The sequence below is a fragment of the Hippopotamus amphibius genome, chromosome 2 (genome assembly GCF_030028045.1).
Source record: "Hippopotamus amphibius kiboko isolate mHipAmp2 chromosome 2, mHipAmp2.hap2, whole genome shotgun sequence".
NCBI lineage: Eukaryota > Metazoa > Chordata > Mammalia > Artiodactyla > Hippopotamidae > Hippopotamus > Hippopotamus amphibius.
Window position 1 is genome coordinate 46,183,446 of NC_080187.1, and position 15,761 is coordinate 46,199,206.

The 15,761-nt window shown below is 34.2% G+C and overlaps 1 protein-coding gene across 4 annotated transcripts in view; it reads left to right on the top strand.

Moving 5' to 3' along the window:
• C2H9orf40 (chromosome 2 C9orf40 homolog) overlaps positions 1-15,761 on the top strand; it is a 31,663-nt gene that overhangs the window by 3,981 nt on the left and 11,921 nt on the right. For 2 of the 4 annotated variants that reach the window (XR_009051319.1, XR_009051320.1), the window contains exons 2-3: positions 803-978; positions 8,081-8,225. Coding sequence is in view for 2 of the 4 variants with exons in the window: in XM_057721750.1 (XP_057577733.1) it covers positions 803-961 (159 nt within the window). In the remaining 2 variants the exon portion in view is untranslated. Of the gene's footprint in view, positions 1-802; positions 1,379-8,080; positions 8,253-15,761 lie in introns of those variants that run through there. The other 2 variants (XM_057721750.1, XM_057721749.1) reach the window with 2 other exon arrangements.

A 15,761-nucleotide genomic window follows, 5' to 3' on the forward strand; every position in this document is an offset into this window, starting at 1 on the left:
AATATCAACTTCACTTCATAGTTACTTGAAACAATTTTATAGCCTTTCAGAATAAGCTGTTGAATTTTGAAGGGGCCAGCACTCACTTGGATTTATCAATTTTGGTATATTGAGTTAAAAGTCATGCTTTGTACAAAATGGTATCTTTAATAAAATCAATTTTTTCTTGTTGTTTACCATGTTTTTATTCTAATGCTTTTTAGAAGGTTGTCAAAATATTTTAGCCTATGTAAAGTCAGTCCCTTAAAATACCAAACATCAGGGAGAAGACCAAAAGTAAGTTTTAAGATATGTGCATGGGGGCTTCCTAGGTGGCGCAGTGGTTAAGAATCCGCCTGCCAATGCAGAGGTCATGGGTTCGATCCTAGCTCCAGGAAAATCCCACATGCCGCGGAACAACTAAGCCCATGTGCCAAAAAAAGAAAAAAGATATGTGTATGTATTTTTTAAATAGTTTCCCTCACTGAAAGGTAAAAAATTTTAAGACCGTCTTCAGGCATTGTTTTTTGGTTGATAAAGAAAATTTTGGGAAGAGAAGCTCTTGGAGAAATTGTTTTAAATTTAAACTACTAACAAGAAATACTTTCACAAATTCATGAATATGAAAATGCACAGATTTGACTGCGTCCATGAAGTACTTTGATTAGGCAGAATTAAAAATGTATATTTGTTGAAGATGCAAAGTTAAAGACTGCAAAATCTTAATGTGAGTTTGCTTTTAAAACAAAAAAACTTTTGTGAAAACCCTTAACCCTTTCTAGACCACTGATGTACTTTGATCTCTTTCTTCTTTTCACTAAAGCTCAATGAAGAATTTTGGCAGTATAACACCTTCCAGTACTGGAGGAATCCTTTACCACCTATTGATCTGGCAGACATTGAAGATGTAAGTGAAGACAACCTGACAGAAACAACACTTCAGGCCAAGAATGATGTGGTTGAGATTGATATGGAGTCTTGACAGAAGGAGCTGAAAAAGTGGGTTTTTCTGAATTTGAGGAGACATCTCTATGTACATTTATGTATTCTTAAGGAAAACAAGTTGTTTTCCATACTTGATGTGATATCATTCCCAAACCTGAAAAATGAAGAAAAGTTGTTTTAAAGATAAATGCCTGCAGTCACTACTGTACCTACCAATAGGGATTTGTCAAGGATATAGTGCAGTTATAGGGGAAGTATTTTATGTATGCATTCTTAAGAAAAATTTACGTTTAGGTTCTAAATTTGAAGATATCAGTCTTATAAAAAGGAATTCTGACAGCTTTATAAACAGATGGGAAACATTCAGATGTTCCTCTTGTTGCACCAAAAAGTTAATTTGTGGTACATGAATATTGTTTTATAATAATTTATTAATAAAATGCTTTCTAATACATTTCATTGACTCTTCGTTGAACAAATAGCTGACTTAAACATCTATGCAAACTGAAAATGGGATCCTTTCTGAAACCTGGTATTGTTTTAAAAGAGCTTTCTAAATGTAAAGTAGTGAGAATTTCAATTTGGGTAGCATGTTTGTATAACTTCCAATATTTAATGTTTGTTAAACTTGACTTTGGGCAATCAGAAATGGATAGAAAACAAAGAGAAATGGGTAGGTGCTTCCTTCCCCCTTTCCCAGAAGGAGGAAAGAACGTTAACGTATTTTTCTTTTCTTTTTTTAAAAGTTTCTTGGTTTTGAATTGCTTTGAGGGCATGTTGTATATTGCTTATTACTTTAGACTTGTAGTTGTCAACATTGACAGCAGTTCAAAAATTTTGCATGGGCCCCACACTTGAGAGATTCTCATATAATTGTCCTGAGGTGGGCTTTGGGTATAGCTATTTTTTTAAGCACCAGTCCTCCTTCCTCCCATTCCTCAAATGTGCAGACCCGTTTGAGAACCACTAGACTAATGATAGTTTTTCCTGTTTAAAGGAGACAACTAACCTGAGCTGAAGCACTGCCTCCTTAATTAGTTTTGTTTTTATTTTGCTCTGTTGATGACTTTGTTACAACTAAATTATTGTGTTGTTATTACTGTTTCATTGTTAAAGAAATAAAGTAAGCAATTTGTATTTGAGTTATATTAGTATCAGTAACTAAGTTAATTAACTTTTGTACTGCATCCAGAATGTTAGCTTTGTAATTGACTAACTCATCCTGCTTGTATATTTTTTGTTGTTAATGACTTTAAATCCAAAATTTAGGAAGATGATAAATGCCAGTGGGGGGGGGGGGTCAAAACAGAAAACCACAATCTTTTGTGTGTACTATAGGATTTAAGTATGGATTGATTTTAATAGGAATATTCTAGAACAGAAGACAAACTGTATAATTAAGGCTTTGGAGTCAGATGTGCTTCAGAGTCTTGTCCTGCCACTTTCTACCTATGTAATATTAAGCAAGTTATTTTTCATCTGCAAGCCCCAGATGCCTCACTTGTAAAATGAGGAACAATAAATAGTATCTACCTCAGACTATGTTTATTGTCAAGCAATGTACCAAGTACCTGCATCATCTCATTTAATTCTCATAAAATCGTACAGGTACAAAAAAAAAATAATTGGAATAAATGTGCTTCCTATAGTTGCACTTCATTCCACTTTAAATTGCTACTAGAATTTTAAGGATAAGAGTTGGGATTGAAGAATTAGCAAACAGAGCAGGCAAGTGGGGGAAAGAAGCCGTTAGAGTACTGTGAAAAGGGGTAAACTTTCTTCTTCCTTTCTATTTGACCTGAGGGTAGGAAGGTGTCCATTTTTTTTCTTTCCTCTTTTTTTAAGTTTTGAAAGGTGTCCATATTTGTGCACTGCTCTTCCTAGTGCCCAAATAGTGCCTCTCACATAGTAGATAGTCAATAAATACTGCATGAAGAAATGAATGGGCGTCGATATCTGTTGATGGGAAGGTCATGCCAGCAATTTTAGGCCATTTCCCGAAGATGCGTATACAAAAGGTTTGGTGTAGAGATCCAGTAGTAAAACATTGGAAATGTGCTAAGTTTATTATATTTATTGTGTAATAATGTGAAGATTAAGACATGTCCCCCAAATGAACAGCAGGAGTTGGTTATTTACTTTGACAAGAAATTTCATAGCTCACCACATTTCAGTGTCTGCGTGAAGGAGATCCCAAGAGTAGCTTAGATGCTTGTCAAGCATATGTCAAAAAACTTTAAAACCATAAGGTAAAGATTTAGGGAGAATACTTGCTGTTAATATGTTAAAAGGTTTCACATTTTTATGTAGGTGTATATATATTTTAATATAAACATTTATACATACATTTTAAGTAAAATATATATAATTATACATGCAGGGTGTGTGTGTGTGTATACACATATATAGAGAGAGATTTGAAATAATTGTGTCCTTTAAAAAAAAGTTGTTAATTTAGTAGGCCTCAGGTAACTTGGTAAAATTGCATCGTGGATAATTGAGATGGAAATTTAAAAGTAGATTTTTTTTGTTGCTGTTTTTTGTTGTATGCCCTTCACGCAGATTCCCTAATGTAACATTATCACAGTACAATTACGAACATGAGGAAATTAACTTCAGTATAATTCTATTATACTTTTATGAGGACATGGAAAGAGTGACTTCAGACAACTGTTTTAAAGAATATATGTCAAAAACCTAAAAATAAGATTCAGATTGCACCACTGTCTTATTAACGTCCCTTTTCTGGCTCAGGATTCAATCCATGTTATATATTTAGTTGTATCTCCTTAGTCCTCTTTAAACAAGTCCTCAGAATTTCTTTACCTTTCATGACCTTTGTACTTTTTGAAGAGTACTCTGGTTAGTTATTTCATCAGATGGCATTTTTTGTTTATTTGTCTGATACTTCCCATAATTATACATTTTTTGTTTATTTGTCTGATGCTTCCCATAATTACACATTTTCGGTAAGAACTCCATAGAAGTGATACAGCCTCAGTGCATCATACCAGGAGGCACTGGATGTCAGTTTGTCTCATTATTGGTGATTGTAACTTAGATTACTTGGTTAAGGTGGCGTCTGTCAGGTTTCTATCTTGTAAACTTAAAATTTTCTCCTTTGTAATTAATAATTATCTTCTGGAAAGATACTTTGGAACTATAAATTTCTTATTTTGCCCACAAATTTTAGAATCATGATGATTCTTGTCTGAAATATTTATCTCTGGTATATGTCAAATGGTAATTTTCTACTTCCATCATCCCTATTATATTTATTTATTGAAATTCTGTAAAGGAAGAGCTTTCTTTTCATCCTCATTTCTATATTCAATTGTTTATTTATATCAATATAGACTAATGAGTATGTATTTTATTCTATGAGTTATAATCTGTTACTATCATTTCTTTGGACAAATCCCAGGTTTAGCCATTGGGAGTCCCTTTGAGTTGGCTCTTGTGCCCTCCCCTTTTTAAATGTATTTTATTATTTATTGTGTGAATACTGGTTGATATTGGCAGTGCGCTTTTCCATTTACAAGGTCCATGGATGGAAATAAGTGCCGATTGTGGCAACACTGTTATTCACTAAACAATTTGAGCCTTGGTATCCTCAGAAAATGGGGATACTAATACTCACCTCAGAGGTGCAGAGGTGGGATGAAATGACATGGTGGCTGTGGGGAACCCATAGTGGGCACTAAATACATATCTCTCCTCCTTTACAGTGCTTGAAATTCATGTATTCACTATCTTTCTGATATTAGATTGGTAACTATTAGTGATCTCTCAATATCTGAGGTTGATTGAGGCAAATACTCTAAGATAATTTTTAAAGAATTTCAGCTATTGAACTATTTGGGGTCCAGAGACAAAACAATAATATCATAGCGCTTTATATTTGTTGGTTGCTATATCTTATATTCTTATGATATGACCCTGTGATAGCCAGAGATGGACCCCAAGATCCCAGCCCCTGTTGTAACATCCAGTTATTTGATCAAACACTGATTTAGGTACTACTGTGAATACTTTCATGGATGTAATAAAAATCTCAAACCAGTTGACCTTAAGATAGGGAGATGAACTAGGTGGGCCTGATGTAATCACACAAGCCCTATAAATATGGGTGGAGAGGCTAGAGACAGGAAGTCAGAGCTGCAAAGTGTGGTTGGGATTCAGTATGAGAGTAATTCTCCTCTGGCCTTGAAGATGGAGGGAGCCCATCTGACAACATGAGAGCAACCACCAGAGGCTGAGGGTGAGTCCTTGTGGCCACCCAGAAAGAAAGTGGCACCTCAGTCCTACAACCTCAAAGATCTAAACTCAGCCAACAACCTGAAAGAACTTGGAAGTGGATTCTTCCCCAGAACTTTCAGGAGGAATATAGCATGGCTAACACCTTGATTTCAGCCTAATTGATAACTGAACAGAGAATGTTCATGTCAAGCTGAACTTTTTTTTTTTTTTTAATAAATTTATTTTTGGCTGCATTGGGTCTCCGTTGCTGTGCAGGCTTTCTCTAGTTGTGGAGAGCAGGGGCAACTCTTCTTTGCAGTGCACCGGTTTCTCAGTGTGGTGGCTTCTCTTGTTGTGGAGCATGGACTTTAGACATGCAGGCTTCAGTAGTTGCAGCACACAGGTTCAGTAGTTGTGGCTCATGGGCTTTAGAGTGCAGGCTCTGTAGTTGTGGCACATGGGCTTAGTTGCTTGGTGGCATGTGGGGTGTTCCTGGACCAGGGATCAAACCTGTGTTCCCTGGATTGGCAGGTGGATTCTTTTTTATAATTAATTAATTAATTGGCCTCATTGGGTCTTCCTTGCTGTGTGCGGGCTTTCACTAGTTATAGAGAGTGGGACCTACTCTTCATTGTGGTGGGCATCTCATTGCAGTGGCTTCTCTTGTGGAGCACTGGCTCTAGGCACCATGGCTTCAATAGTTGTGGCATGTGGGCTCAATAATTGTGGCAGGCTCTCGAGCACAGGCTCTGTAAGTTGTGATGCACGGGCTTAGTAGCTCTGCGGCATGTGGGATCTTCCCCGACCAGCGCTTGGCAGGCAGATTTTTAACCCCTGCGCCACCAGGGAAGTCCCCAAACTGGACTTCTGACATACAGAAGTGAATTAATAAATTGATAAGTTTTGTTTTGTTTTTCTAGGCTGCTTAGTTTGTTGCAATTTATTATGCAGCAATAGAAAACTAATACAGACCCCATCAGTTTTTAGCACTTTCCTTAGCTTCTCACACAAAATGTCTGGCACAGATGTTTCTCTTGTAATTACTCTAGTCCTGAAATTATTTCTTCAAAAAGCCCTGATTTGGGCTTCCTAGGTGGCGCAGTGGTTAAGAATTTGCCTGCCAATGCAGAGGACATGGGTTCGATCCCTGCTCCAGGAAGATCCCACATGCCATGGAGCAACTAAGCCCGTGTGCCCAAAAAAAAAAAAAAAAAAGGCCTGATTCCTTTATTAGAGAATGGTATTTAGAAACAAAGAGCTCATTGCAAGATCTGCTTATTGATATTGGGTGTCATTGCTTCTAGGTCCTCTCAGCTGACAGAACAATAAAATATATTTTGTGTATACAACTATATGTATTTTTTGTGTATATAACTATATGTATTTCAATATCTATCTGTATATTATATCTCTATCTGTATATATATATTTTTATTTTATTTTATTTTATTTTTTTCTGTTTTGGCTGCACAGCTTGCAGGATCTTAGTTCCCCAACCAGGTATCAAACCCATGCTCCCTGCAGTAGAATCATGGAGTCCTAACCACTGGACTGCCAGGGAATTCCTATACATATTTTTTAATGGATTTTTACATATTTAAAAATATTTAAAAACATATGAATTCATACTGATTCATGGTTCATTTTATCTTCCCCTCTTTCTTTGTAACTCCTTTCTCCAACTGAGAAAAATGGGCTTTTTATCCACAGTGTATTTATTTACTCAATCCTCAAATATATATATAATAGTTTGTAAACTGCTAACCCATGCTTCTGTAAAAAATAGGATGGCTAATTAGAGTAGAATATATGTATACACTTCTTTTTGTCTTTAGTCTTTGGATATTCAATTAAAATATTGTTTTCCAAAATTACTTCAGTTGCTTCTTTTTTTCCATCTCTCTCTTCAAAGTGGTTACGTTATTTATTTGTAATACAGTTGGATTCAATTGTTTCTGTTTTGTTTTGAGTTTCTATGTTCGTTTAATTTTGTAAGTTTGTTAAACATTTACATAGTTCTACAAGTCAAAACTATTATACATTTTTGTAAATGTATAATCAGAGAAGTCATCCCCCCTAAATCTTTTACCCTACTCTCATTCCCCTATTTTTCCTATATTATTCTCATCCCTATAAGTAAAAATCTCATTAATTTCTGGTTCTGTTGTTTTTATTTTTGCACTAATGGGCAGGTAGATATGCAATTTCTTTTTTATTTATATATATATACACGCAAATTTATTATAAAACTATGACTAATGAGTAATGGACATGTATTAAACTGCAAAAAATAGTTTACAAAAGAAAAACTATACATGAGCATTAAAAAAATAAACATTTCTAATCAATTGTCTTAAATTTAAAATAAGATACTGTAATATTTTCCTATATAAATTGGCAAAAGTTGCAGATAATGCTTTAGTTTTAGTAACATCTTTCTGAAAAGCAATTTGATGGTATGCTTTAAGAGCCTTATTATCATTTGAACTGGTAATTCTATATCTAAAGATTATGCTAAAGAAATAATCAGAAAATTAGATGCACACTTACATATCACAGTGTTATTTGTAATAGTAACATATTAGAAATAAAAGTAGCTTTGAAGAGAATGAATGGATAATTTACATATGTATAATAGAAGATAATGAGATCATAAAATAGCATTATTAAGAATTTTAATGGTATAGAAAAATGCTTAAAAGTAGAAAAAAATTAGGCCTTTAGGAGCTGATCAAGATAGAGTGAACTCAGTACTCTCCCTTTCCCACTAATTACAACTAACAACTCTAGCTAAAATATACCTGTAGTCTCTGAAAACTAAATGAAAGCATTACTGGATTGGAAACAGAAGTCAAATTTGGCAAAGCAACTCACACAGAGTTAAGTTTTCTGGTTTTATTTCTTACTTTTTTCCCAGCTTTGAACCAAGAGTGAACACTCACAGAACTGCAGTGGCAGCAGGGCCAGCCCAAATTCTGAGAGAAGCTTCAGTTTTTGGGTGGAAGATCAGGAAAGGGAGCTGCTTTGAGCAGGAGAGAGAATTCTGGAGATGAGAGAGCTGGGTGAGTAATCCCATAATTCTGTATATAAACTGGCACTAGTCCTGGGCTCATCCCTAAGGTACACATGCATGGGACAGATTGGAAAGCTATAATATATAGCAAAGGCTTTGAGAACTTAACCACAGTATGAACTTCTGCCCAATTTCTTCACTTATGTCTGAGTAATGGACAGGCCCATAGCAGCATAGCCAAGACTTTGAAAACTGAACTGACCTTAGAACCATGCCCGCAGAAGAGACGGAATTTATGGTCTGAACCTAAATGGGCTGAGTGCCTGCTTCAAAAAAAAACTAAAATCCTCTAGAAGATTTTTAAAAAGACCCAGAATCTCGCAAGATAATATTCAGGACACAATCCAAAATGCTTAACATGCAAACAATCAGGAAAATGTGATCAGTTTTCAAGGGAAAGATAACCAACAGATGCCAATTTCAAGATGAAACATGTTAGAATTATGAAAGTTATTTTTGTATTGCAATATAGTTGATTTACAATCAATATTATATTAGTTTCAGGTGTATAGCATTCAGTATTTTAATAGGTTATATTCCATTAAAATTTGTTACAAGATAATGGCTATAATTCCCTATGTTATACAATATATGCTTGTTGCTTATTTATTTTATACATAGTAGTTTTCATCTTTTAATCCCATACCCCTAATTTGCCTTCCCTTTCCCTTCTGGTAATCACTAGTTTGTTTTCAAAATCTGTGAGTCTGTTTCTGTTTTGATATATATATTCATTTGCATTATTTTTTAGATTTCACATATAAGTGATAATATAAAGTCTTTCTCTGTCTGACTTGTTTCACTAAGCATAATATTCTCTAGGTCTGTCCACATTGTTGCAAATAGCAAAATTTAATTCTTTTTTATGCCTGTTGATATTCCATTGCATATACATATATGCTACATCTTCTTTATCTATTTGTCTATTGATAAACACTTAGGTTGCTTCCATGTCTTGGGTATTGTAAATAGTGCTGGTATGAACACTGGAGTGCATGTATATTTTTGAATTAGTGTTATTGTTTTTTCTGGATATATTCCCAGGAATGGAATTGGTGGATCACATGGCAGTTCCAGTTTTAATTTTTTGAGGAACTCTCTGTAATGTTTTCCATACTGCCTGCACTAATTTACATTCCCACCAGCAGTGGATGAGGGTTCCATTTTCTCCACATCCTCTTCAGTGTTTATTATTTGTAGACTTTTTGAGGATAGCCATTCTGACACATGTGAGGTGAAATCTCATTGAGAATTTGATTTGCATTTCATTAATGATTAGCAATGTTGAGCATGTTTTCATGTGCCTGTTGGCCATATGTATGTCTTCTTCGAGAAAATGTCTATTCAGGTCTTCTGCCCATTCTTTGATTGATGATTTTTGTTTGTTTGTTTAATACTGAGTTGGTGATCTGTTCATATATTTTGGATATTAACCTCTTGCTGGTCATATCATTTGCAATTATTTTCTCCCAGTCAGTAGGTTGTCTTTTCATTTTGTTGATGGTTTCCTTTGCTGTGCAAAAACTTTTAAGTTTATTAGGTTCCATTTGTTTATTTTTGCTTTTGTTTCTTTTGCCTTAGGAGACAGGTCTAAAAAATATTGCTGTGATTTATATCAGAGTGTTCTGCCTGTGTTCTTTTCTAGGAGTTTTATGGTTTCAGGTCTTAACACTTAGCTCTTTAATCCATTTTGAGTTTATTTTTGTATATAGTGTGAGGAAATATTCGAATCTCATTCTTTTATATGTGGCTCTCCAGTTTTCCCAGCACCACTTATTGAAGAGCTTGTCTTTTATCTGTTGTATATTCTTGCCCCCTTGCTTGTATATTAGTTGACCATAAGTGCATGGGTTTATTTCTGGGCTCTCTATTCTGTTCCATTGCTTTATGTGTCAGTTTTTGTGCCAGAACCATACTGTTTTGATTACTATTGCTTTGTAGTATAGTCTGAACTCCAGGAGCATGATACCTCCAGATTTGTTCTTTTTTCTCAAGATTGCTTTGGCAACTTTTGTGATTCTTTATGAATTATCCATAATTATCCATAGGATTATTTGTTCAAGTTCTATGAAAAACGTCATGGGTATTTTGATAAGGATTGTATTAAATCTGTAGATAGCTTTGAGTAGCATGGATATTTTAACAATATTAATTCTTCCAATCCATGAGCATGGCATACATTTCCATTTGTTTGTATCATCCTCCATTTCCTCCATCAGTGTCTTACAGTTATCAGAGTATAGGTCTTTTATCTCCTTGTTTAAGTTTATTCCTAGTTGTTTTATTATTTTTGATACAATTCTAAATGGGATTACTTTTTGCTGTCTCTTTCTGATAGTTCATTTGATAGTTCATAGTTATTAGTGTATAGAAAAGCAACATATTTCTGTATATTAATCTTGTATCCTGCAACTTTGCTGAATTCATTTATTAGTTCTAATAATATTGGGATGAAAACTTTAATGTTTTCTATATAAAGTGTCATGTCATTTGCAAATAGTAACAGTTTTATTTCTTCCCTTCCAATTTGATTGCCTTTTATTTCTTTTTCTTGTCTGATTGCTGTGGCTAGGACTTCCAATACTATGTTAAATAAAAGTAGGGAGAGTGGGTATTATAGTCTTGCTCCTGATTTTAGAAGAAAGTATTTCAGCTTTTCACCATTGAGTATAATGTTAGCTATAAGTTTGTTATAAATGGTCTTTATTATGTTGTGATATATTCCCTCTATATCCACTTTGATGAGAGTTTTTATCATGAGTGGATGTGAATTTTGTCAAATGCTTTTTTCTGTGTCTGTTGAGATGATTATGTGGTGTTTACCCTTTCTTTTGTTAATGTGGTGTATCACATTGATTGATTTGCAGATATTGAACCATCTTTGCATCCCTGAAATAAATCCCTTTTGATCATGGTGTATAATCCTTTTTGATGGATTTGGTTTGCTAAGAATTTGTTGAGTATTTTTTGTTCTATCTTCATCAAGATATTGGCCTGTGATTTTCCTTCTTTCTGGTGTCTTTGATTTTGGTATCAGGGTAATGGTGGCCTCATAGAGTGGATTTGAGAGTGTTCTGTCCTCTTCAATTTTTTTTGGTATAGTATGAGAAGGATAGGTATTAGTTCTTTTTATATTTGGTAGAGTTCCCCTGTGAAGCTGTTCAATCCTGGACTTTTGTTTCCTGAAAGTTTTTTAATTACAAGTTCAATTTCACTACAGTGATCCAGCTGTTCACATTGTCTGTTTCTTCTTTATTTAGTCTTGGCAGGTTGTATGTTTCTAGAAATTTATCCATTTCTTCTAGGTTGTCTAATTTGTTGGCATATAACTGATGGTAGTATTCGCTTATGATTTTTTGTATCTCTGTGGTATTGGTTGTAATTTCTCCTCTTTCATTTTGTATTTTGTTTATTTGTTCCTCTCTCATTTCTTCTTAGTGAGCCTGGCTAAAGATTTATTAGTTTTGTTTATCTTTTCAAAAACCAGCTCTTGGTTTCATTGATGTTTTCTATTGTTTTTTGGATCTCTATTTCATTTACTTCTTTTTTTTTTTTTTTTTAATTGGCTGTGTTGGGTCTTTTTTTTTGCTGTGCGTGGGCTTTCTTTTTTTTTTTTTTTTAGTTGTGGTGAGTGGGGGCTACTCTTTGTTGTGGTGTGTGGGCTCCTCATTGCCGTGGCTTCTCTTGTTGCAAAGCACAGGCTCCAGGCACATGGTCTTCAGTAGTTGCAGCACATGGGCTCAACAGTTGTGGTTCACGGGCTCCAAAGAGCAGGCTCAATAGTTGTGGTACATGGGCTTAGCTGCTCTGTGGCATGTGGGATCCTCCCAGAGCAGGGATCGAACCCGTGTCCCCTGCATTGGCAGGCAGACTCTCAACCACTGCGCCACCTAGGAAGCCCCTATTTCATTTACTTCTGATCTTCATTATTTCCTTTTTTTCTGCTGACTTTGGGCTTTGTTTTATCTTCCTTTTCTCATTTCTTTAGATGGTAGGTTGTTTTTTATTTGAGATTTTTCTTGTTTCTTGAGGAAGGCTTGCATCACTATAAACTTCCCTTTTGGAACTGCTTTTGCTGTGTCTCATAGATTTTGGAATGTTGTGTTTCCATTTTCATTTGTCTGGAGGTATTTTCTGATGTCCTCTTTGATTTCTTCATTAACTATTGAATTTTTAGTAGTATGTTGTTTAGTTTCCACATGTTTGTTCTTTTCTCCTTTTTCTTTATGTAATTGATTTCTAGTTTTAAACTGTTGTGTTCAGAAAAAATGTTTGATATAATTTATATCCTCTTAAATTTGTTGGGACTTTTTTCTGTGTACCATTTTCTCCTGGAGAAAATTCCATGTGTACTTGAAAAGAATGTGTATTCTGCTGTTTTTGGATGTAATGTCTGGTAGCTGTCTATTAGGTCCAACTGGTCTATCATGTCATTTAAGACCACTGTTGCCTCATTGATATTCTATTTGGATAATCTATCCATTGATGTAAGTGGGCTGTTAAAGTCCCCTGCTATTATTGTATAGTCAATTTTCCTTTTATATCTATTAGTGTTTCTTTATATATTTAAGTGCTCCTTTATTGGGTTCATATATGTTAATGAGCGTAATATCCTTCTTGTATCAATCATTATATTATGCCCTTCTTTGTCTTTAGTATAGACTTTGTTTTAAAGTTTCTTTTGTTTGATATAGGTATCGTTACCCCCACTTTCTTGTCTTTCCATTTGCATGAAATGTTTTTTTCTGTCCTCTTACTTTCAGTCTATGTGTGTCTTTAGCCTTGAAGGCAGCATATTGAAGAGTCTTTTTAAAAATCCAATCAGTTTCCCTATGCCTTTTGATTCAAGCACTTAGTAAAGTTTTTATTGATAGATATATACTTATTGCTATTTTATTACTTGTTTCTGGTTGTTTTTGTAGTTCTTCTCTGTTCATTTTTCTTTTTGTTTCCTCATTTGTGGTTTGATGATTTTCTTCAGTAGAGAGCTGTGTTCCTTTCTTTTTAGTTTTTGTTCATCTATTGTAGGCTTTTGATTTGTGACTTACCATGTGATTCATATGTGTTGACCTATAATTATATCTACTTGTTTTAAACTGGTAGTAATTTAAGTTCAAACACATTCTAAAAGATCTACATTTTTTACTCCCCTCTCCCACATTTTGTGTTTTTGATGTCATATTTTACATCTTCATGCTTATCCCTTAATTGTTTATTGGAGTTGTAGTGCTTTTATAGTTTTTTGTCTTTTAATCTATATACTGGCTTAATTAAGTGGTTGATCCTCAGTCTTTACTATATGTTTGCCTTTCCTGGAGGGTATCCGCCCATGTAGTATTCCTTTTTCTCTGAGTCCTCCCCCAGGGGCACAGGTCTCAAACCAATCACTTTTCTTCCCTTATTGCCTGATTATACATGTATAGTCCTGGTTGTATAGGAGTTCTTCTGCCAATTTCAGGTTAGTTTTCAGTGGTAATTGTCCCACATATAGATATATATTTGATGTTTTCCTGGGGGGAGGTGAGGTTCATGTCCTCCTACTCTGCCATCTTGATCCCTCCCTCCAAATTTTCAGTGATTTTAAAGCAGTTATTAAAACTATGCTCAAAAAGAAAGTGAACTTAATGAAAATATAGAATTTCTCAGAAGAGAAATATAAACTGTAAGAAAAGAAAGAAATGTACATTTTAGAAGAGAAAAATAAGATATCTGAAATAGAAGATTCAGTAAATGTGCTAAGAAGCAGAACAGAAATGACAGAGGAAAGAATCAGTGAACTTGAAGATAAATCAGTAGAGATTCTCCAGTCTGAAAAATAAGGAGAAAAAAGTTAAAGAAATAAACAGAGCCTTTGTGACCTGTATGTATCAAAACATAATATATTTGTGTCATTGGAGTCTCAGATATTATGAACAACTTTATTCCTGTAAGTTTCACAAGTTCAGTGAAATGGACCAATTTATTCAAAGGCATAATCTACCAAGTCTCAGTCAAGAGGAAATAGATAACCTGAATAGTCCTGTATCTATTAAAAAAATTAAACTCCTAGTCAATTCTTTAAAACTTCAGATTTACATGGTTTCACTGGGGAATCTACCAGACATTTAAGGAAGAAATTATATAATCTCTTTCAGAAAAATAAAAGAGGAGAGAACACCTTCTAATTCATTTTATGAGGCCAGCATTACCCTGCTACCAAATCCAGAGAAATAATTTCAAAAAGAAAAAAAATCCGTAGATCAGTACCCCTCAAGAAGCTAAACACAAAAGTCCTCTAGAAAATATTCACAAACAAATCTAACAATATATTAAAAGGATAATGTACAAAAAGATAAAAGTGGACATTCCCCTCTAATCTATAAGCATAAATTGAATGGATATAAATATTGTTCTTTTTTTCTTTCAGTAAGCTAATTCCTGTTTTTGTTTGTCTATTTTGTCTTGGTTTTGTTTTTTAGTCCAAGATAGAGTGATGTTGTAATCATTATTACTCCTGAATATTTTATTGGGGTATTTCTAACGCTTAATGAGTCTTTTGAACACCTGGACTTTTCTTTAAAATATGTTGGCTTGACCTTTAAATGAAAGGCAGTAGTTATCAGAAATTACAAGGGCATTATTACATAATTCTATAATGCTTATTAAAATTCAAAGACAATATTTTTATTTTTTTAATATGATAGGTTTTCTAACTTAAGCTTGTAAAACTGCAGGTGCAAAAGTGTGGGTGTATTCAATAATATCTAATAATTCTAACTTTAAGCTTTATAGGCATCATTTGATCACTGGGTTTCATTGTTAAACAAGCAGCTGTAAAGTCTTGCAGGCAGAGACTTCCCTGGCAGTCCAGTGGTTAAGACTCCACACGTCCACTGTAGGGGGCCATGGGTTCCATCCCTGGCTGAGGAACTAAGATCCCACATGCCACATAGTACAGACAGAAAAAGAAAATCATCTGTTTGTAAAAAAATGATAGTAATAAAATGAAGTCTTGCAGACAAAGATGTTAACCCAGTGCATGACTCTCTATCTGTACATAGCTAAATCTATCATCTATAAATGATAAATCTGTATTTAAAAAACATATATTCTTTTTCCAACTATATAAGTAATATGTGCCCATTTTGGAAATTCACAAAGGCATGAAAATACAAAAAAAAATTAAAATCCTGTTTCCAGAAACAATCCTGGTTTTAGCTTCATTTTTCTTATCTGTAGTTATATATATATATACACATATATACATATATATGTATGTATACACACATACACGTATATATTTGAATTCACCATTATTGCTTTGTTTAATCAAAGAAATACAGGGACATGGCTGAATATACATTCAATTTTTTTTAAGTTCACATTTTTATTTTTTATTTTTATTTATTTATTTATTGGCTGTGTTGGGTGTTCATTGCTGCACAAGGGCTTTCTCTAGTTGCAGCAAGTGGGGGCTACTCTTTGTTGTGGTGCACGGGCTCCTCATTTTGGTGGCTTCTCTTGTTGCTCTAGGCTCATGGGGTTC